General features: G+C 40.2%; 1 protein-coding gene across 2 annotated transcripts in view; it reads left to right on the top strand.

The window, feature by feature from the left end:
- Positions 1-22,217, top strand: part of NRP1 (neuropilin 1) — a 115,810-nt gene that overhangs the window by 62,487 nt on the left and 31,106 nt on the right. For both annotated transcript variants that reach the window (XM_009278629.1, XM_009278627.1), the window contains exons 6-8: positions 434-600; positions 18,381-18,536; positions 21,414-21,558. In XM_009278629.1, coding sequence (XP_009276904.1) covers positions 434-600; positions 18,381-18,536; positions 21,414-21,558 — 468 coding nt within the window. The remainder of the gene's footprint in view (positions 1-433; positions 601-18,380; positions 18,537-21,413; positions 21,559-22,217) is intronic.

The raw sequence follows: 22,217 nt of genomic DNA, 5'->3' as shown, positions 1-22,217 counted from the left end.
TTTTATACTTTTTGTACTGGAGTAAATAGTTTTAAAATAAAATTACTTTATACAGTCATCTGGTTAGTCTTTCCTGGCTTTGTGCATAATTATGAGTTGAACATACGTTGTTTTATATTATGAATCCACAGAAGTGCCTGTGCTACCCTAGAAAAGAGAGTTCTATTGTCCTATATTGAAATGGCTACAATGCTGGGCTAAAAATATTTGTATAGCATTATTATTGCAGGAATTGCCATGGCAACTCAAATGACAGTATTAAGAATGACACCATAAGCCCAATACTGCCTCACTTAAAGTTGCTAAAGAATTCAAAGTCACATAAAAATAAATTCTCTAGATATTCATATTCAAAGCAGGACAACGTTCTTATTATTCAAAGTCGAAATCAAAAAGCTGACCATAATAATGATGGTAATTTATTTTTCTTCAGATTTCCAGTGCATGGAACCACTAGGTATGGAGTCAGGAGAAATTCACTCTGATCAAATCACTGTCTCCTCCCAGTACAGTGCTATCTGGTCTTCAGAAAGGTCCCGGCTAAATTACCCTGAGAATGGATGGACCCCAGGGGAAGATTCTACCAGAGAATGGATACAGGTAAAAAGATAACATTTTAAAGTTATTATTAATAATACTCTGTGGAGTTTATTGAATGTGGAGAATGCAAAATAAAGAAAAAAAATAACACGGTAAAGTACTTCTACATAATCTAAGAATCATTGCAAGTGAATAGCTCACATTCCCTATTAGACACACAAAAAAAGACTGACTCCCAAAGGTATTAAAAAAGAAAAGGTCAGGAAGATTAATTCTTTTGCTTCCCACGTCTATTGTTTTTTCTGTCTTCTGGGCACAAATAACAGAGATTTTGGTTTAGTGGAAAAGTCAATATTAGTTTAACATGCACTTAAAGTGGAATGTCCCAGTAAACTAAGCATGTGCTGTGTCTCCAGCTGATTACAGTTAAGCATTAATACGGCATGGTGTTTTCATCCACTCAGATTTCACCTCAGAAGACCTATGTCCCTTCTAGAATATGTTACATATGAGATGAGTTTAGTGATCTCTGTCTAGTGGCTATTCTTCCATGTCCTTAAACACAACATTCATTAGCAAGATTGGCCGCCTTGGCTTTGCTCTGTTAATACAGGAGAAATCCTGCAAACATTTGACCCCAAGAAGAGACTTCTTGAGTTCAGTTAGTCTACTTAGGCTTGTTGTTTGCTATTTGTCATCAGGTCCATAGCTTAATGGCACATGATTCCTGAACAGGTTAGAATTATTCATATGAATTACTGTATACAAATAATCTATAGTAGCAGGCAAATATTAATACCATTAGGTGAAAAAAATACTGATTTGTCTCAATTGTAGGTTGACTTACACTTCTTAGTTATGATCTAGATACTTTTTCTGTTGGCAAAAGCTAAGAGAAAGGCTTGAGCATATTAGATCAATATTACTAATATTGAAAACTTGTTCGTATATTTGAAACATTCCTCCTGCTCCTGTTGTTTTCTATAGGAAATTACTAACTGACATATAAAAACAATGCCTCATTAGCCATCCATACGAATGTTCACATTGATGTTTCCTGTGAGGTTTGCTGTCTGCAAGAAAGCTTAAAAACATGTTGAGTAGTAGTTAGTAAAGGGAAGAAAGAGGGGGAAATCTTTCATTTCTGATCCTTTGCACACAATGGGACTCTCAGGTGTCCTGCTTAGGGGCCCCTACACATCCTGAGCTCTTGGCAAATTGGTAATCGTGTATGATGGACCTAATCAGACTTTAGAGTGGCAAAAAAAAGTCTGTTGATCCTTTTTCCTTACTTAGGAATAAATGTTAAAAACTCCCCAGCCTTATCTAAGTGCAAGGCTTGTTATTAATCATTGCCACTTGCAATCCGCGGAATGCACATGGAAAAAGGGTGGAATGCTTCAGAATCAAGATGTTTCCTGTGAGGTTTGCTGTCTGCAAGAAAGCTTAAAAACATGTTGAGTAGTAGTTAGTAAAGGGAAGAAAGAGGGGGAAATCTTTCATTTCTGATCCTTTGCACACAATGGAGGTGTCAGGTGTCCAGCTTAGGGGCCCCTACACATCCTGAGCTCTTGGCAAATTGGGTATGATGGAAAAAGGGTGGAATGCATCAGAATCATCCATGTGTTATCTAAGTGCAAGGCTTGTTATTAATCATTGCCACTTGCAATCCGCGGAATGCACATGGAAAAAGGGTGGAATGCTTCAGAATCAAATTCCATGTGTTTCATCTGGTCGGAGGGCCGCCACTTTTTCTTTATTTCCTTCTTTTCTGCTGTCACTTACGTATTTATGACTGGATAATCAAAACAAGAGAGCTAGTCAAATCTCATTCATGTGTTCTGTGTGCTTATTAACTTTATTAAGTTATGATGACTACGTACATACATATATAGCTTAATCCTTTCACTTAGAACTAGATCTTTCTGAGAAAAAGTTTCAAAGGACTTTTTTTAACCATTAACTTTTTTAATAACAAACACATAACAGAATCCAAGCTACTCTGGGGTTTATGCTTAAAACAGCTCAGGGTACCTCAGGCCTCCTGCCTGTGAATTTCTCAGCCTCCTTTGCCTTCTGCCGTAAACCAGGGTGCTCAGGGGCTGAAACAACCACTGAGCGTAATTTTTAGCAGCTTTACGCTGCCTCCAGCTACCACATCAGCCAAGAAGTTGGTGGTTATTTGTATGCTATACTGCTCGTGCCACAGCTCTCATCTACTTCACCCAGACCCTGGTTTGGAAAAGGCAGCATGAACTATTTCCCGGAGCAGCCTAGCCCTAGGTCATCTCCTCCACTGCCCAGGACCTATGTGGTGGGACCAGCACCCCCAAGACAGACTTCATGACAGGGCGACTAGGCTGTAGCAGCCTTAGCTGCAGAGCTGGCTCTTGTTTGCAAGACTGAGCCTACAAAGTCTTGCTTGAAGAGTCATTGCATTGAATAGCCGTGCTTAACACGTGTTGCAGAAGAACTGTTAATCATTTCTACCACTCAACCTATGTAGCAGAAGCAACCGAACTAGTTTGGAGATTGAGTATGCCATCCCCTGGCTTTTCACAAGATACAACAGTTTAACTCATCTTTGGTTCCATTTGTGTCAGGAGGATATTAATTCTTATACTTATTTATTATGGTTTAATTCAATACTAACATTGCTAATTCAAGCTTCTAATGTTCTAAATGCTTTCCTGTTAAACTTAATTGACAATCTTGAGACGGGTGCTAAGCGCTTCAGACCATCAGGCACCTCAATAACAGGGTCCTTGCACATGTGAACCACCATCTTCTACAAAGGCTTGATGCCATTGGCAGTAAGCACATGTTGTGAATTTGTATCTGGATAAAATATTGAAATCCCATGTTTCCTCTTTACAAATATCCCTAGGAACAAATGTTCATCTCCATAAAATCTTACGGACAAACAACCAAGGACATGCAACTAATCAAATACTCTGAAATTACTCGTTGAAAAAAATAATATTTTATAAAAGGAGGAAGACACTTGTATATGAAGGACTGAGGTCACTTTGTTCTGTTTTGTTCTGTATGCTGTTGTGAACTAGTCATTTATTTGAAGTATTTGCTTTTGTGCGGTATGGCGTAAATGGATTTTTGTTGCATAGTGTAAGAACTCTAGAAAATATTCAACAGCAAAAAACAGGCTGAAGGATACAGCAATGCTGAACTTGGAACTTTTAAAGTGAAAATTTATGCCTATATGCCCTTGTCTGAGAGAGAAAGGTTTTGTGTATATCAGTATTCATTAATCTTTTCACGATTGCAAGTTTCCATACCTGCACACGCACTGCAGCTGGTTGAGTAGTGATGTCAGCCTTCAAACTGCTAATATGCATATGCAGCTAGGGCATATATATGAGATATGTACAATCATACATGGGTGAAGCAGCTTGAAGATTCAGCTCCAAATACTAATTTCCTTAGTGTATAATTTTTTTGTATAGGGGAAATATTATAGTTCTCCTTTCCCTTCCTTTTACCCCTCCCTTCAAGGTTAATGTTTTTGCTAAGACAAAAGAAACAAAAAACCTCAGTTAAGTATTGGCAAAGGGAGATTGGTATCTATAGAGGACGTCTAGAGGGCATGCGATATGATTGTCTCCTTTGAGGTGTTGACTTCTTTCAGACCATTTGGCTGAAAAGAATTAGGAAAATAGTGTTGGCTTGTTGTTAGTAATGGATTTTCATGAATTCCATCTGTGGATGTGGAACCCATTCTTTGGTGGAAAAACTAGATTGCGCCTTTGTGGCTGCAAGGTACTAACTCCTGAGTTCATCTGAATGCTGCCTGCTTACCAGGCTCTGCTGAGTGAAAGCTGTCTGTCCGTTCCTTTCCTTAGTTGTTTTGAGATAAATGTCAAAGCTTAGATTCAAAATATCTATAGCACAGTCACGCCATAAGTCTGCACAGTACTTTCTCCATTTTATTTTTACCTTCAAACACACTTTTTAAAATTGCTCGACTAACTTGAGATTTGGAGTGACTCCATAATCAGAAACAGAGTCACTCCAGATTGAATTTCTTCTTTAAAAACACATTAATAGTCTTGTGGATTTTCTAATATGAATGGAATAAAGATATGCATGAGGCAAGGGCTGCCAAAAATAAGCATGAAGTTAGTTTATTGTCATATGGGATGTTATTAGCTCCTCAACCTTAAGCTCAGTCTACTTGTTTATTACACTTACGTTTCACACACTTGACTGCCCTTCAGTGTGAAATAGCATAATTTAAAATAAAAAATAAACCCAGCCCTTTAATTTAATCAAAAGCAGGGAACTGCCATTGCAACCGAAGTCATTGTCCCTCATTAATGTATCCTTTCACAGGAAAAATAGTATAGTGTTTCCATTTCTGTAATCTGAACAACAAACATGTCAATAGGTATCAATTACCAGCCAGTTTCAGTACTTAGAACCAGTAAGAAGGCCAGTGCAAGCGTTTCACATCTGGTTTTAGTGAAACTGTTCCTGTCTGTGGTATTTAAAATTTAAAGAACTCCTGTTATTGTGCAATTGGGAATCCTAGGGGAGTACAATGTTAATGAAATCCATAACATGCAGGGATTTTATGATTGCATTTTCAAGGCATTCCTTCAAAAGGGATAACTGATTTCTGCCATGGCAGCAGTAATTGTGTTTTTACAGAGTAGATTTAATGTTTGCGTTTAAGAACAGCAGTTACGTTTACACTCATCTGAAAAAGTAACATGCAAAATCTTTATATTTAGGGGACTTCTTGCATCTTATTCTTGAAGCCTTTGAGCAGGAGCCACGGGCCGCTGTGCATGGCAAGCCCTGGCGCCTCAGGGACGCCCTGATGGGTCGTGGCCAGCAGCCCCCCAGGGCAGCGCAGGAGCCGGGGGAGCTCCAGGAGGAGCGCCTGGCCGGATAGGTGCCGTCAGCTAAAGACACTTGAGACCCACGTGTGTGTGGTTTTGAAGGGAGACTGATTGCCTATTACCAGGGTCACTGGGAACCTGTGCTATCATCAATCCTCATAATGGTGTGGGTTTTCAAACCCGCAAGGAGCAACACCTTCTGGGTACTTTTACTGCAGAATCTGTATGTTTTCTATCAAAATGTTTCTTCTAATGCATATAACACAAATCTTTACACTCTCATCAAGCTGGATGATAGTTTCTGGGTGGCACAATTTTTCTCTCATCCTGTAACACTGAGCGAGACCTCCAGCTTGCCCAGAAAGCAAAGCATGTTTGTTAACAACACAAGATCTTCAGTTCATATTGTGGCTGGGGTTGGACAAAACCATAAATCCAGCTTTAAGAATCCTAGTATCAGATCAAAACTTTGCAGCCATAAAACAAAAAGCACTACTCTGGTATAAACACACTCTGCCGGTTCAAATTTGTTCAAAAAAGGTTAACAGGGGGTTAACATAAATAGACATTATACTCTGGATGGGGTATTATCTGTCATTCTGCAGCTGACATAAGGCCATATGCTAAGATGAACTCCTTATTGTATGTTCTGTCTAATATGACATAAATGGCTAATCCAGCCCAAATTTTTACTGCTGGGTTTTTCAGCAGGGCACAGGTCTGGTATCACGTGGAAACGGCCGGAGTCAGAGGTTGGCACCGGGAGCAGGTCTGGTCGCTCCCTCTGGCCTCTGCCTGCCCGTCTCCACCTCGTCCCCTACCCATCCCTTCGGCACCTACGACTCTTGCAGAGTATTTCTCTAGACCTCTAGATCAGTCAGCCCTAGGAATATCAGCTGATGTGGTGCAAAATTCTCCCTATGCATCTTGCAGCATTTAGGGATCTGGAGAAAGGCCAGAGAGAGGTAAGAATAGGCCTCCTCAAAAAGCAACCTGGGAGATCCTCCTCGCCTCCACTGATTGAAATATCAGTTGTTTATTTAACACTAACTCTCCCGTGCAAGGAAAATACGCTTCCATTGATTTAAAACACTTCTATGTATACACTTCACCAGAATGAGGGGGACCTCTGAGGTGGAATTTTCCTTCCACATTTGTCTTCATTCCTTTACATTTGCAGTAACCTATGTTCCTTATTATTTGCTCCTTTGTAAGTGAAACCCAGAAGCATGCATCGCTGATGTGAACTGGTATATAGATTAGTACAGATTTATTCCTGTAACACTTCTGAAAATAGTTGCAGTTCATCATTTGGTGTCTCGACCTTTCATCTGTGTCATAGCTTATTTCCTTATCAGGTATTCACTTAAAAATATAGTCAGTATTTATATATGCTGCTGCACAGCGCATTTGTTTCATTAACAGGTTTATTCTTACATCAGGCAGCTGTTTAGGTTGACTTTACCGAGCAAGCTTATCTAAATATTTCACATGAAAGCTCAAGGAAGTTCAAGTCAACAATGCCTGGTATTTTTATTCTTATTATTTCTGTTTATTTTGGAGTTTGATATCGCAGTGAAGTGCATCATATTACTGCATAGAATAACATGAAACCTGGGAAACCTCGGCCTCCCAGTTCTCCTATAGCCTTTGAAGGACTGCCTGAGAGCTGAAGTTCAGCGGCTTTGTGGCGGGGCTTGCCCAGCATTAGAGAGCACACTGACATGAAAGCACAAAAACTGTCAGTCCTTTGTCTTCTCTACCACTTTAGAATACAAGTCATGTATTTGGTTCATGTCATTTTACTGTTCATAACTGCACTCCAGAAATTACAACAAGCAGAGTTAGCTTTGTGTGGAAAAGTGTTACAGTTATCTTATGGTCTTAACATACTTCGCACATGGGCAAAGAATGACAAAAGAATATTCCTTTCTGGAAATCACAGCCAGTACAGACTGTGACACAGCGCAGAACTGGGGTTAATTGACCCAGCAGGATACATTCGTACCTTTATTTACTGTGACATGGGAATAAATGGTAGAGTTTCACAAAGGCAAGTACTGAAATTAGACAAGAGGGAGAGGGAGAAATAAAAGGGCCCTACGAAGTATGAAGGTTTTTTTGATTATTCAAAGTGCTTTAAGAGCTATTTTAGTACCAGAAAGTTCCCAGCCATAGATTTATCACTCTGGGGAGGCTGAAGGGATGCTCAGAGAACTGTGCAAAACCGTTGGCAGCCTTATTGCTCCAGAAGTGCAGGTGCAAAACGCAGTTTAGAAGAAAATCCTCTCTACCTCCCTCTGACATGTTTCAGCATCAGCCCTAATACAGAGGGGAGTCCTGCATGGCTTTGAGCAATCCTGCATGCAACATATGGAGGAGCAGCAGAAGCAGAGCCCCTCCGAGCCTCCATTACCAGCCTAATCATTATAATAGTTTCAGTTCTTTCAGGGGATCCATTATGCAGAGATCTGAGTAGTTTGTATATAACTCTGTAATTACCTATGCATCCACTTCCCAGTCCAGCCCTACATCCCCTCAACGGCTTCAAGACAGATGGCCCTTTAGAGCTGAGATAGCGCATTAAAAATGTGTCCAGCAAAAGCGCTGGCTCAGCAACTACTAAAATAATTTTGTAAATTTATCTCACTAGTTGGTTCCAGGAGGGAAAGAAATTAAAACCTTTAAATATGGTTTTAAACTAAACACCACAGGTTTTTTTTTAATCACATCTTTTTCTTCTACTTTCTTTCACAGAAATTAAAGCCAATTAAAAAAACTCTGTGCAAAATTCTTCTTCTCTCTCTCTTTTTTTCTGTTCACCAGGTTCACGTGTTTGGCTTGACTCAAAATATTTGTTACTGTTTGCTGGTTTTTAAACTGCCATCAGGCCAAAAAATGAGTTGTTTGTGCCATTCTGCTTGGTAGGGGAGCTGTCTCCCAGATGGCTTGCAGACCCCGTGGGGGCTGAGGCAGCCTTGCCCACCCAGCTACCAGGCACTGCAACACATCTGCTCCACCACAGCCAGGACTTTCTGCAGATGTGAAGGAAGGTATCTCAGAAGGAGATTTTTCTGAGTCCAGCAGAAATAAATTAACCTACAAGACTAGGCAGGTGTCAAACTACGGGTGAGGTACAGCTCAAGGCTAGAAGTTAAGTGACTAAGGGTAGTGGCTAGGAACAGCCTTGGGTAGGAACGCACAGCTGAGGCATGTTATAATAAGCAGAGTTGTTACTGAGATAAAGGTCTCTGTTCTCACGGGACCGAACCTGGGCTGGGGATGCTAGGTGTACTGCTGAGTGCTTTGCAGAGACGATTATGCATTTTTATTCACTCTTTCCACACCTGCACAGTAGTATGAAGCTGAAGAGTTCATGAGTCCTATGGGCCCTTCCCCGTCCCAGAATCCGTGCTCCAGATTTTCTGTTGCTGAGCTATTATTTGCCTCCCCTGTCCTTGTGTCATCCTGCTTTTCTGTCCCAGTTTAATTCTGTTCTGCCCATTAGATGACATTTTCACAACAGTAGCAAGATAGGTAAAGTGGAAGGATAAATGAGATTTCTTCCAAGCTAAATACCTGCCCTTCAGAAAGCAGTTTGTCTTCTTCCCATGAAAAAGGAAAAAAGAAGAAAGAAGTATATTTCAACAAGGAAATATTTCCATTTTTGCTTTACCTCTAATGTTTTCATTCAAGGTTTTAAAAAACTCTTTAAAAAGGCATCAGAGTAAACTTCATAGCTGTCTGATAAACAAAACCTACTAACAGAGAAAACACAGTTGACCAAATATTAAGCTGAGATTTGGTTCCTCTGTTTTCAGGGACAACTGGCTTCTCATCAGAGAAGCACTGTTTACACGTAACTTCCACCAACCAGCTGTACCTATGTAGTCTGGTCTTTCTCTTCGTTGCAGCCTCCCACACTGAACACTTTGGGCCAAATTCATTTCTGGTGTGGATTCTCTGAATCTGCTCGAAAGATCAATTTGTCCTATCACATATAAAACACTGGCATATTTTAGCAGGTCGTATTTAGGTTATAGATTATTGTACTATAGACTAAGGTGGCTTTCAGCCTTAACGCAGACAGGAGCAGACTCTTCCATTGCAAATCCTATTAAATTCAAGCTATGTGCTGAAGGGCTGACATAGCACAGAATTATTTTAAAATGGTCTTATCAGGCCATAAAAATTAACTGTCCACAGGAGTGTTCCCCCCTTTCACGACATGCTTAACTAAGAAAATACATCCTGTGTTTATTTAAAAAAGCTACGGCACTTAAAAATCAATAGCTTTGCTCTTTACATAGCTGGAGATAGAGCAACTTTTAGAGAGGCCAGGTGGGGGTACACAAACCAGGCACCATTCTTTGGCCAAAGAAACCCTGGAAATGAAATCCCCACGGCTGGAGTTTGAGCGGGCTTTGTTGAGAGAAGGGCAGAGCTGCGGGCAGCCAGTCTCCCTGGTTTGCTTTAGCACCGGAGGGGAAGTTGTCTCGGTAGTCACTGGCTTTCACCCTCCCTTCTGCTGTCCCCCTTCCTCCTCTGGCACAGGACGAGAGCACCACTCTCAGCAGCGGGTCTTCCAAATCACAGCCTCGGACATATTTCATCTACATGTGCGCATTTCCTCAGAGCTATGAGGGACATACCAAGCAAAAAACAAAATGATCTTTGCGTGTATAGTCTTTGTCTCTCGTTTTCCCCCGTACATTTACAGTACCCTCACCACACCATCTAACTGCAGCTACCTGACATTTTTCTAGAAAGTAGCAGAAACTCATATTTTAAAAAAGCAGTGACTTGCTTGGTGACCCAGTAGTAAATTAAAATCATCATACACAATGTGTATGAAATAGAAAATCGAATTTTGGTGCAACAAAACTGACAGTTCCATTTAACAGAGAATAAATGAATGCAGACTCCTGTGGATGACTGACTGATTTAAAGAGACTCTGCCGATTTTCCAAGATGAAAAAGCTGATCACAAGAAAATACATACATTTCTATGTGACACAGGTTATACACCTATTCCAATTGCCAGTGAAATTAGGCTTTAAAAGTATTAAATCTTAGGCACTGGCAGTTTTTCCCCATTTTGTTGCTACTTTTTATAGAAAACCCAAAGCCTGAACTTTCAAAAACATCCAAGTGTAGCAAATTCCAGTGATTTCAGTGGAACTTTCTCTGAACACAGCGATTGCATGGTCAGATCTATCTACGCCATCAAGGTGTGCTGTCTGAGACAGTAGAGGCTTAATCCTGCATATTATATCATCCCCTCACTTACCAGCTTCCGACCCAATTAGCATAGGTATGCTGTGAAACAGGAAGAAGCAGAGGTTATTTCTGTGTGTTTACACAGGTGTAGTGTTGTACTTCTATTCAAAATACCGAAGTGTATTATAAATCAAGCACTGCTGACTGTACCCTCTGATTTTAACAGGACAGCAGCTGGCAAAAAAATGCTACAGAAGAACTTTATAGGCAAAATTCAGTGTTTTCCATCCAAAGCCCAGTTATTCACATGTGAAGCAGTCTGATAGAGAAGCTTTGGATTACTTGTTTCCCATTTGTGCATTAGTTGCTCAGTACACTTGGGGGAAAAAAAGTTCTACAATTATGTCCTTCTCTCAGAAAAGAGTGGTTCTGCAAGTATTGCTATAGAGTTTCCCTTTTCTATAGTTTCTAACACAAACTGGGGAAGGTTACATTCAAACTGCACTAAATAGTTGTCTTCATTCCAGATCAGAGGATTAAGCTCAGGTTTAAAATTAAATGTAAATTACAAATAAGTATTCAGAAAACGTTAATTAAAAGTATTACGTTCCTGACTCATTTATGGCTCAGCAAGGGTTCCTAAGTATCTTAGCTGGAGAAAGGGGCCATTCACATTCCTCCTTTTTTGACCAAGTCATTGTACATGTCTTAGGTTATCCATTTGCAAGTTAATGTAGTGCTGAAGCAAAGGTTTTCATTTTAAAGAAGTAATATTTCACAGCAAGATATGCTCCTGCAAGATGTAAAACAATCTTTTTCTAAGGCATTGGGAGTTAATCAGCCTTTCTCTTCATTGCTACAGAGCGGGTTCAAATGGCATAAGATGCTGATTACTTACATCCCAGAGTCTATAGAAATCCCAATACGATTACATTTTCCTCCCTTTGTTATCAGAGTTTATTGTATCTTGGTGTTCAGGTTTTAAGTAGTTTTCAAGTAAAAAAATAAATTAAGAAGAAGGTATTTTCTGAGTCTTCTGAATAACGATCGTGTTACATCACAGCACCACATGAATGCGTAAGGTGGAGCTTGCAAATGAATAGCAGAAGGATCGTTCCCTATCACTGCGTGTGCACTGGATGCATTTCATACAATACAGTGAGCCCATTTCAGGGGAGCGTTGCATTGCCCTTGCTTTTAAACCAAACTCCTTCAAAGACTCACACTAAAAATACCACACAGAGCTAATGTGTACCAGTGGCAGTGCTTCTCCCAGCCCACTTGCAGCATTTGTCTTTCACATTTGATCTTTATAGTTTCCATACTGGAGCGATTTGGTTTGCCGAATTCTGGAAATGTCTCAAGTTGAAATGCTAGTGTATTAACCTGCTGTACTGAGTCTCTTTTGTTTCTCTTCACCAGAGTGCTGCTTGCCAATTTTTACAACGACAGCAGATTTTACTATTCAAACAGAACCAGATGGAACACCAGTTCAAAGAACATGTCAGAATTAAATATTTCTTTTTTAATTAGTTGCTTCTGATTTATGCAAAAAAAAATTAACATAAGAGTGGGAGAATGTGCCATGAATCCAGATGCAACACAGCCCACACAAGCATTATCTTTTCTCTGTCAGAGGCACAGAGGCCTTTTCTTTCATTTTTTCTTTTCTTTTTTCCTTTTTGTTTCTGGATTTCATTTTTCTTACACTTTCTGCATCTTTTCCTTCTTGAACCAGCCCTATAATGATGACTGAGGTTCTCTTACATTCATCAGTCATACTTTTTCATCATTATCTTAAATTTTCTCTTGTAGAAACTGGCTGATCTGCCTCTAAAAAAATTACTGTACTCAATACTGCAATCCCAGCATCAGTATCTCAATGTGATAGCATCCTTTGAGTCTATTCTTTGTTTTCCGTTGGGGGAATCTTTACACTTACGTTTTTTTCTGCTGCAGAAAAGGATTTGGGCAGGAGGTGAAGATTGTGAGGAATATTTCAACTGCTGAAGAAAGTTCATTTCCTTTTTGCTGCCAAGCATTCGTATTTCTTTGGCATGAATGTTTGCTGATCTTCTCTTTCATGCTTCCCCATTTTTGCCAAGTCACATAAGCATCAGTTCAGTAAAGCATACTGTCTGAGGACAGTTCTTAGGCACAGACTAGAAGCTGAGCGTGCGGTTAGCTGCTTTCTCTTCTGGGGCTTTCAGGATGTTGCTGTCAAGGTCAATGAGAAAGACTTCAGTGACTCAAGAGAGATCTTACTAACAGCAATATTTTCTCCTCACTTTTTTTATGGAGCTGCCACAAATATCACTAAGAATTTTGCACAAAGATCTGAGATGGTTTACAGCCTTAACTATTTTCACTTAAACCCAGGATGAATATTTACACCCTGTCATTAATCAAGGAGTTGTGCTCTTGTAATGACTACTCATTTCAAGGACGAAGATTTTTGGAAGTAATTTTCCAACCAAATTAATGAAACTATTTTCAGAATTTCTACTAAAGCCTGTGCCATTTTTACTTAGCTTTATATTCTTCCTTACTTAAAGCTCAATAAATAAAGGAATTAAGTGATAGTTGTATATACATCATGGGAGAGCATGATTGGTCAAATCAACAGCAACACCTAATAAAAAAGATCAAATCTTGCTTAATTAAATATTTGACAGAAGAACAGTGAAGCGTCACAACAGTTAATCTGACTCAGAGCACTGTATGCTATCTAGGGAAATGACACAGTTCTCTAAAAATATTTACTTTGGTATGTTGTGTCAAGTGATGGATTATACAGCTTTTCAAGCCACAAGAGATGCCCACAACAAAAAGCTTCCTGTTGTTAATCAAACTCCAGCACTTTGTCCTTTATTTTCTCAGGCTGTTGAACAGACCTACAGTAGGAGTGTTAAAAGCTGGTAAAACTGCTCCCTTGCTACAGCTCCCTCAATGACTGTATTTTATTTAGCAAGGCAGATTTTCATTCTGAAAATAAGGTCTTCCACGCTATGACATGGTTCTGTATGGTGACAGGAAGCAGCAATATTCATTTCAAGTTGTGCATGTTGTGTGTCGTTCTTTATCCAGCAGTTTGCTAAGATTTGCTACATGATATATTGTGCAGAGCTAAACGTTATTCTTTTTCTTCTCCTTAACCGGTCTCTAATAAAATGCGTATGCCACCCCTTGCATATCTGTGTCTTAAAAATGTGTCACCCACCCACACTTTTTGGAGACAGTAAGACAGCAATAAAAATATTTTTCCCGGATGCTAAAAGATATTGCAGAATAAATAGAGAGGAAGTAATTCATATGTAGAAACAGCTAGCATCTTGCAATATGCTTTCGCAGGAAAGAAATTTATTTTAGAAGTAGGAACAACTGGCGCTTTTTTACATGAACATTTCTTTCTTGGAAAAAAATACACACTTGAGATGTTCCTCGTTTCTTGTAAGTTAGGGGCCCATTCCTATAGGCAAGTCTGCTCCCAGTCTTGTACTTACCAATAAAGGCGGTCGCATAGCAGCGTAGGCAATTATCAAAGGCTGTGTTTGTTGGATGAGGCCCTAGGGCATCATTTTCCAGAAAAGATATGCTTTTTAATCTGAATGAAAGGGAGCAAAATTTGAAAAAAGAACTAGCAACATACTGCAGGTAGTCAAAGCTAAAACTCTGGTCGTGGAAATGAAATGTCATGATTTCAGGTTTGGAGACAGCTGCCTATCTCAGATCACAGCCATACAGCATGCAATAACTTACAAAATGGCTTGCATCCTCTAAAATAAATACCAGATGTTTGTTTATCATATGTTCAGAAAGTTAAATGTCAAATAATTGCAGGGAAATGCATTTGACGTTCATCTTCAAAAGTACTGTATTTCATCACCACCTCTCTCCACAGTTCATTTTAAGGTGAAACACAAGTTCTTGGAACAAAAAAGGACAAGAAGCCCAAAACAAAAAGCTAGTTGTTAAAGATTTGTATTACTATCTCAGCTGGAGGAGACTGGATCTGAGAAAAATGGGTTACCTCTGGTCAGGTTAACACCTGGAGACCTCTGTGGAGAGGACATACTAAGCTGACTGGAAATTACACAGACAGTTGGACTCTATAAGCATAAGCCTCCAAAAAGCATAAGAACTCCTATCTTTTTGGTGACACAGCTGTACTAGAGCTACTGCCCCCTGCAATGATTCCTCTGGGTAACATGGTACAGAAGAGCTGTGTCTTAGGACAGCTACCTTTTGGTACCTTCAGGTTCCAGTTGTTAATAGCAGTTGATATGGTTGAACTTCAACTCTGAGCAGTCCCTGTGACATTTAGAATGTGTATTTTATGCACAATTTTGCATTTTACAGAAAGCAAAGTTTCAAAAGACACTGGAAAGAAAAAAAAATACATCACAATGATTAATGAAGGTGAGCTTAACAGCCCCTTAAGATGTGTTATGCAGTTTCCAAGGTAGTCTTCTACGTAACTTATTTCTATCACCTTACTTAGACAAGAAGATTGGTACGCTTAGAGCTTGATTTACAAACATAGTTAGGCACCACAGAGGGGTGCTCAGTGTTGCAATTCTGTTTGTATGCACCTGGAAAGGAGCAGTTCCTCCAGAGGCCACTGCAGAGAACTGTCAAAGGGAGGAAAATGCCTTAAGCTCTACCTCTCTCCTGGACCACTGCACTGAGTCAGAGTTAGTACTTAAAAACTCCAGCCCTTCTGCTTCTCTGCTGTTTAACCTTTCTTGTTTGCACTGCTCCTTTCTCACAAAACACTGATGGAGAAAGGTTATTCTTTTTTCCTCCATCAGCTTCTGAGCAAACACCCCTGGCATGTGACAGGTCTGGGGTTACAGACTGCTTTTGCAAGGAGTTTAAAGCTGTGGCACACAGCTGAACGCTGGAGCCATCAGCCTCCAGGTGCTCCAGGAGAGGGCTGCTGTTGACATAGTTCCAGTTTTCAAGAAGCACATAAAGATTTGCTGATCCGGAGAAAGCACATCTATGTGAAGAGATGTTCTCCCTAACCACAAGAGGTGCCCCCCTCCTCTTGTACTGTATTGCACAGTTACTGGAGCCAGGAGTGCTAATGAGGTTGCCTCTTCCCTACCTATAGGCAATAAATTAGAGGTCTTCTCAGAGTCTCTCTCTCTCTCCCAGTGAGCTGTTAACTTCTGGCAGTAGAATTTCTGCCTACCTTTTGAATTCTGCCAGGTTTTAGGCATGAAGGTAAATGTCTAAATCCTTTGCATGTTTAGGACTTAGTTCTGGGTAGTGGGATAGATGCTGTAGGATATTCAGTGTCCCAAGAGTTAAGGGGGTGTATTGAATACCAGCATTTGGGACTGAGCAAAATTTGGGCACCTGAAGTTCTTTGATGGGACAAGCCTGAGTCGTCTGAACGGTCAGTGACTGGTAGCTGTAATTGTTAGCTCAGGCATCAACTAATCAAACCTTCCCCTAAATCCCCAATGTTAAATTTTAACTTGGCTTCAAATACCTAGAACTCTTGTAATAGGCCATTGCTTGACTTCATTCACAATGAAGTACTTACTGTATATTAAAAAGCCCCTACTAGAATAATTTCAAATCAGTTGGAATGGTACAGGCTTGGGACCCTAATCATTTTGAAACTGAAGAGCTGTTTCAAATTGTAAGAGAAGCAGATCATTTAAATAACTTAGCTCTGCACTCCCTCAGACTTCCAGATTTTCAAGTGCACTTCAGCCTGGAAGTGAATGTGGTATTGGACATAACTCAGTGCAGCACACTTTACAATCAGCAGAGTACAGTTTGGAGAGCATTTGAAGTTAAGCTGAGATTGCTCAGTGCAATGATGCCCAGATTCCCCCATTAACTTTCAGATTGCAACAATCTAACATCTGAGACTCTCCAGTTACTTTAAATCACTTGATTGTTTTTGTAAGATGGTGCTGGGATTTTTTTTTTTTTTAAGACTGAATTTTTTTATCACGACAAAACAAAATGTTGCAGTATTTCACCCCTAAAGACAAGGGCTAAAATGTTACATACAGACTTTACCAGCCTTAAAAACTGGGGCAGAGGCTTTGCCCTGAAAGCTAGTTCTATCTGTCATACACAAGGCTGCTATTCTTGTGTTGGAAGTCTTCAAAATGCCTTGCATATGACATGGGCATTGAGAGAGCAGCCAGTCTGTCCTCAATAGCACTTCCTTCAGCCTTTTGAGAGAGAATGCAGAGCATGTTGATTTATCTGCTCCAGCGCCTTTGGATATATGACATACATCCAGGAAAAAGGATGCCTGCGGGACACAGGGGACATACATTCTGCATCCTGCGTACTTGGGAAATAATGAAAAAGCCTGAGACATTCATGGGACATTCACTTGAGAAGGGTTAATTCAACCTATTATTATCCTACTAAAGTCTGGACAACTGAAGTTTAGAGGAATAAATTACTCTGATTAATATTTTGTGAATAGTGTAATTTTATATTGAAATTAAATAGTTTGCTTTAGGAAACAAAGAGGAGGTTCTAGCTGCGGAGAAAGAGGGTGATGGATTTTATTTTAATTGGTTTGTTGTTATGTCTAAAGAAAGGCTGTAAGGAAATGGCAGGTGTTTCAAAGCTGTGGTCATCAACCTGGCTGTGGGAGAGTTTTGTGCCTAGTTTCAGCCATTTGGCAGCTGGACTTGTGCATTGGGACAAAGGTTTCTTTTGCTAAGAACTGACTTGCACCCCACATCATCCTCCCAACTATGCCGATACAACTTCTGTGATGCCACGTGATGAACCAGATCAAGAAACAGATCTAGATGACAAATAAATAACTGGAGGAGGGGAAGGTTAACCTAAATCACTTGACCATTTGGTTGCAATGTAACTTCATGAGAGAAGGAGAAAGACAGAGAATGAGTGAAGAAGAGAGAAGGCCTCTAACACACATTCATGTGCACACCATAGCGCTCATTTCTCCAGCAAGTTCAAAATGCCATTATTTTCTACTGATTAGAGTTCACTACATTTGACAGTTGGAACAGAATTATTGCACTTGTGTTAATGCTTCTTTCTGTTTTCTTCAAATACATCATACAGTACAAGCAACTCATTTGCCTTTTTCCCAACAAAATCACACAGTGATTCTTAACTATCTTGTGACTAACTAATACACCACAGGATTCTTTTCACCTCTTCTGTTTGCAAGTGATGAGCTCCTGGGTTTTAGCAAAATTCTTGTTATCATTCCCTAAGTGCACAACTTTGGTATTGTACTATTAAATTTCATCCCATTTCTAATACTCCAGTCCTCAGGGTCATTCAGTTCTCACTACATGACTCTCCTCTGTATTGACAATGCCTTGCAGCTTTGTGTCCTCAGCGAATTTCATTAGCATCTATGCAAGGTAGTTTATGAAAGTATTAAGTAAGATTGTTCACCAGACTGGTCCTTGAGGAACTTCTCTAGTAACTTCCCTGCAGTCTGGTGGTTCCCACTCGCACTGATGGGGTCTCTGGTTCCTCCCCTGTGGAGGAAAGATAATTCTCTGGCATGTGAATAGCCCTCCTGGCTAATTAGGCAAATGTTCCCATCTCCTGTGATGACACTGTTTACAAAAGAGGAGATTATGGCTTTGTTATTATCCACAATATGTTGCAATTTCCTTTATATAAAATCCTTATTATCTCTGTAAAACATGGGCAGGGGGGTGTCACTTCTGCATTACTGTCATGCTCTGAACAGGTTGTCCTCACGTCCCAATTCATTCCTTACCACAGGTAGATCTAGGCCTTCTCCGCTTTGTTTCTGGAATTGGGACCCAGGGAGCCATCTCAAAAGAAACAAAGAAAGAATATTATCTGAAAACGTACCGCGTAGATGTCAGCTCCAATGGAGAGGACTGGATTACACTGAAGGAGGGAAACAAGCCTGTTGTAAGTCTTTTCTCTTTTACCTCTCTTCGACCAAGAAATAGGCTATCAAACTGTTCAGTTACTATCAGTTGTTAAAAAAAGAGGAATAAGGTATCTCAGGTTTAATCAGCATGATCAGGGTTAACAATATCCCAAATCCAAAAGATAGCTATTGTCTCGGTAGTAATGGGCCACAGAAATTGTTTATCCAAAGCCTAGAGCAGCTGAAAAGGGTGCAAGGTGCTGCCCCGTCTATTGTACCCACCAGAATTTGAGTGGTTTGGGTCTTTTCCCTGGAGTGTGCTGCTGTTTCCCAGTTTGCCAGAGATTATCTATGTGACCTTGAGGAAAACATTATGGGGAACCTTTTAAAAAATATGTACATCCCTTATCTGCAGTGAAGCTCTGGATATGCAATGTGTCAGTGCCTCAGCTCCCTGTGCATAGCCATGCTGTCTTGCAGGAGCGCTAGCAAGTCATTAGTAGTTTGTTAGACTTCCAAGCATCTCAGTGATGAGGGTCATGCAGACAGATAATTAGGCACATCTTTCCATCCTTATAGATTTTTATCACCTTCCCATTTATCAGTGGATTTGCTCTCTGTGACCTCCCAATGAAACAGCTTTAGACACTCAATAGAAAAATCTTCATTATCCGTTACTATGAGCATAAAGCTCATTACTGAGAAGTCAATTCTGCTCCAACTCTCACATGAATAGTCCCAGTGAGGCTGTGCCTCCCTTCCCACCTCGCTCAGGTTGTGCCCTGGAGCAGCATCCCCAGAGTCTTCCCCGGGGCTGATGCAACTGGAAAGGTTTTGTGGTGCCTCCCTTCAAGAGAGCTTTTCTGCGACCCTTCTGTGAAAACCCAGAAAAACTGTGTAATATTAAACTCTGTCAGTGTAACCATATCTAGCTCTAAATATTTGGGTACTGGTTTGTCCCTGATTCATCTGTAAGTGCTCTGCCAAGTCCACTACACTTATCTATCAAAATGGTAGCGGTGTTTAACACATACATCTTTCTTCTTTGAAGCACTTTGTAAAACAATAAAAAATGAATCCTGAAAGCTCCTCTTTGACAGGTATGATCCTGGTTTTACAGAGAAGGACTTTAGAAGGTCAAATGCCACAATGGGGGCACTGTGTAATGATGTATAAAGGTACAATAACTGACTTGCCCAAACTCACAAGAGGAGCCAGCGCTGCGGCTGGTATGAGACACAGGGTTTCCTGGCTCTGGTTCCTGTAATCTGAACAAATGCCTCTTTCAAAATCAGACCATGCCTGATTTTCATTACCAACTTCAATTTGTAAGCTCTCCAAGAGTGGATTTTACATGAGTTTCTATTGTACATGCTGTCCTTAATTAGTGAGAACACTTCCTAACCCTGTGTTATTTGTTCAAAGGGTTTATAAAAAAATCCGGTTTCTAAAATGGCAATATTTTGCTGTTGATCAGGACAAGAAAAAACTACACACCAGTCTTCCTCTGATATTTTCATTCAGATGAAAAGTTAAGGAGACTTGGTTACTGAAGGAACAACAAAAGCAGGCAGCCACAGATCTCTTCAAGGAAGCCTCACACAAGTGTTGCACTAACCACATATAAGGAGTTGTGTACTTTTGAGAAAAGACTAATTTCCTCTGTCAGATGCAGACCTTGAGAAAACGACAGCAGGTCCTCCCAGAGAAAAAAAGTTGCTGAAAAGAAACATAGCTCCATTTAAAATCTCTTGCTAGATATGAAACTGCTATATTAATTTCCTTGAGATATAACTGAGCCTGGTGAGTTGACAACCATGCGCTGCTAGCCTCCGCTCCAAATTAGTGCAGTTATTGCAAGTAACAAACAGGAAAGTAGACAGTGTGTGTAAGAAATGGGAGAATCTCCCATAAAAGGAGAGGCGTTTGTATCCATGGAAAACAACAGGAAATTGGTCCTTTCTACGTGAGGAAGAAGCAGGAAACTGAATCACCTTCTTTGGACTAGAACATTGCAAGGTTTTGGCTCTGCGAGGAAGGAGTGCATCTGCAGCATCCTCAACATGAAAGCACAGCACAATCCTGTCCCTTCTTGTGGAAGTCTCATTGTTCATCTAATTTGACTGTTAGCCTCAGGGGACGCAGAGAAAATCTTAGAGCCTGCTATATAGATTTTAAATAAACTTCCATCTCAGTATGCAAGGAGAAAGAAAGTCTGAGTACTAGTTAAAAAGGATTTAAAAACGGAAGGTTAACAAAGCAAGGTTTGCACGATACACTCTGCAAAACTCTTAAGCCCAAGGATGGCAAAATGATATATGTTTTTATCCTAACTCCATATAGGATTTTTATGTGGTCTAATTGAAATCCAAACCTTTAATTTGGGCCTGAGGTTCTGTAGCTTTTTGCATCATTCTACGAGTGCATAGGGGGAATAAAAGTGCCCTAATGGGGCATTAAGGGATTCTTCCAGGACACGGCAGTCCTTGGGTGACAAAGACCAGTGCATGTCATACCCGCATATAGATCTGGGCATTAGGAACACCTCAAAATACGCAGGGAGTGGACAGACCCTTGTTGCGCTCAGGTGAGATCCTGCTCTCAAGATGGCCCTGAGCTCTCCTGGTCTGCTCTGCAGCTTTATGGTGTGTTATAGGACTCTGCAGGTGGCAATTATTTTTTAGTATCATTGAACACCTTACATCTTCTTTTTTCCTCCCCAAGGAAAGCTTATCTGTCTGCAAAAATTGTGTTAGGAATTTAATGAAATAATTCCCCATGCAAGTCTTTTGTCTCATCCCCCCCCGAAATAACCCTGGTTAGACCTTGTATCGTAACTATCTGTAAAGCACAGAATTATAAACTCCATTTAAGAGAAAGCCTAACAAATACATACTTTTTCTTTCCACACAAAGGTGTTTCAAGGAAATAGCAATCCCACTGACGTTGTTTACAGACCTTTTGCCAAACCAGTTTTAACACGGTTTGTGCGAATTAGACCTGTGTCTTGGGAAAATGGAGTATCACTGAGGTTTGAAGTTTATGGCTGCAAGATAACAGGTAGGTCTTGGGAAGGATTTTAAAACCAAAAGAATTTATTGTGCCTATGCTGTGGGGTTTATTTTTATGAGTGAAATGCATCTTCACTATTTCCACTGTGGTCTGAATGTAGAAATGTAAAAAAAAACCCATAAAGAAAATAAAACACAACAACCCAAACATCCAGTGTTATCTGAATGTTGTTTTGGCATTATCTTTTAGGTGTTCAGCTTTAAGAAGTGAAAAAAAAGAGGTTTAATTACTTTTCTTGCAATTATTTTACAGCTTCATGCAAAACACCTGAGATACACAGATATTTTTCAAATGCCCATCTTGTTTTTCCTTCCTAACCCTCCAGTCCCCCTCTCTCATGCCTGCTATTTATTGGTAGTTCTCAACAGGTTTCCCAAGGAACAAACATACATAACTAGATTTAAAAGCATTGCAAGGTACAAACACCTAGATCTGAAGCCTATTCAAGCAACTAGACATATATAGTCAGGTTCCTGCTAGTGATCAGTATTGGAATGTAGCTCCTTTACAGTTAACTTAAGCACTTAAGTGCTTTCTGAAGGTTGTGGTTTAACCCGGCAGGCAGCTAAACACCACACAGCTGTTCGCTCGCTGCCCCCCTCTGCCCAGTGGGATGGGGGAGAGAATTGGGGAAAAAAAGTAAAATT

The sequence above is a fragment of the Aptenodytes forsteri genome, unplaced genomic scaffold, assembly GCF_000699145.1.
Source record: "Aptenodytes forsteri isolate BGI_AS27 unplaced genomic scaffold, ASM69914v1 Scaffold257, whole genome shotgun sequence".
NCBI lineage: Eukaryota > Metazoa > Chordata > Aves > Sphenisciformes > Spheniscidae > Aptenodytes > Aptenodytes forsteri.
This window is presented reverse-complemented; position numbering and strand designations above follow the sequence as displayed.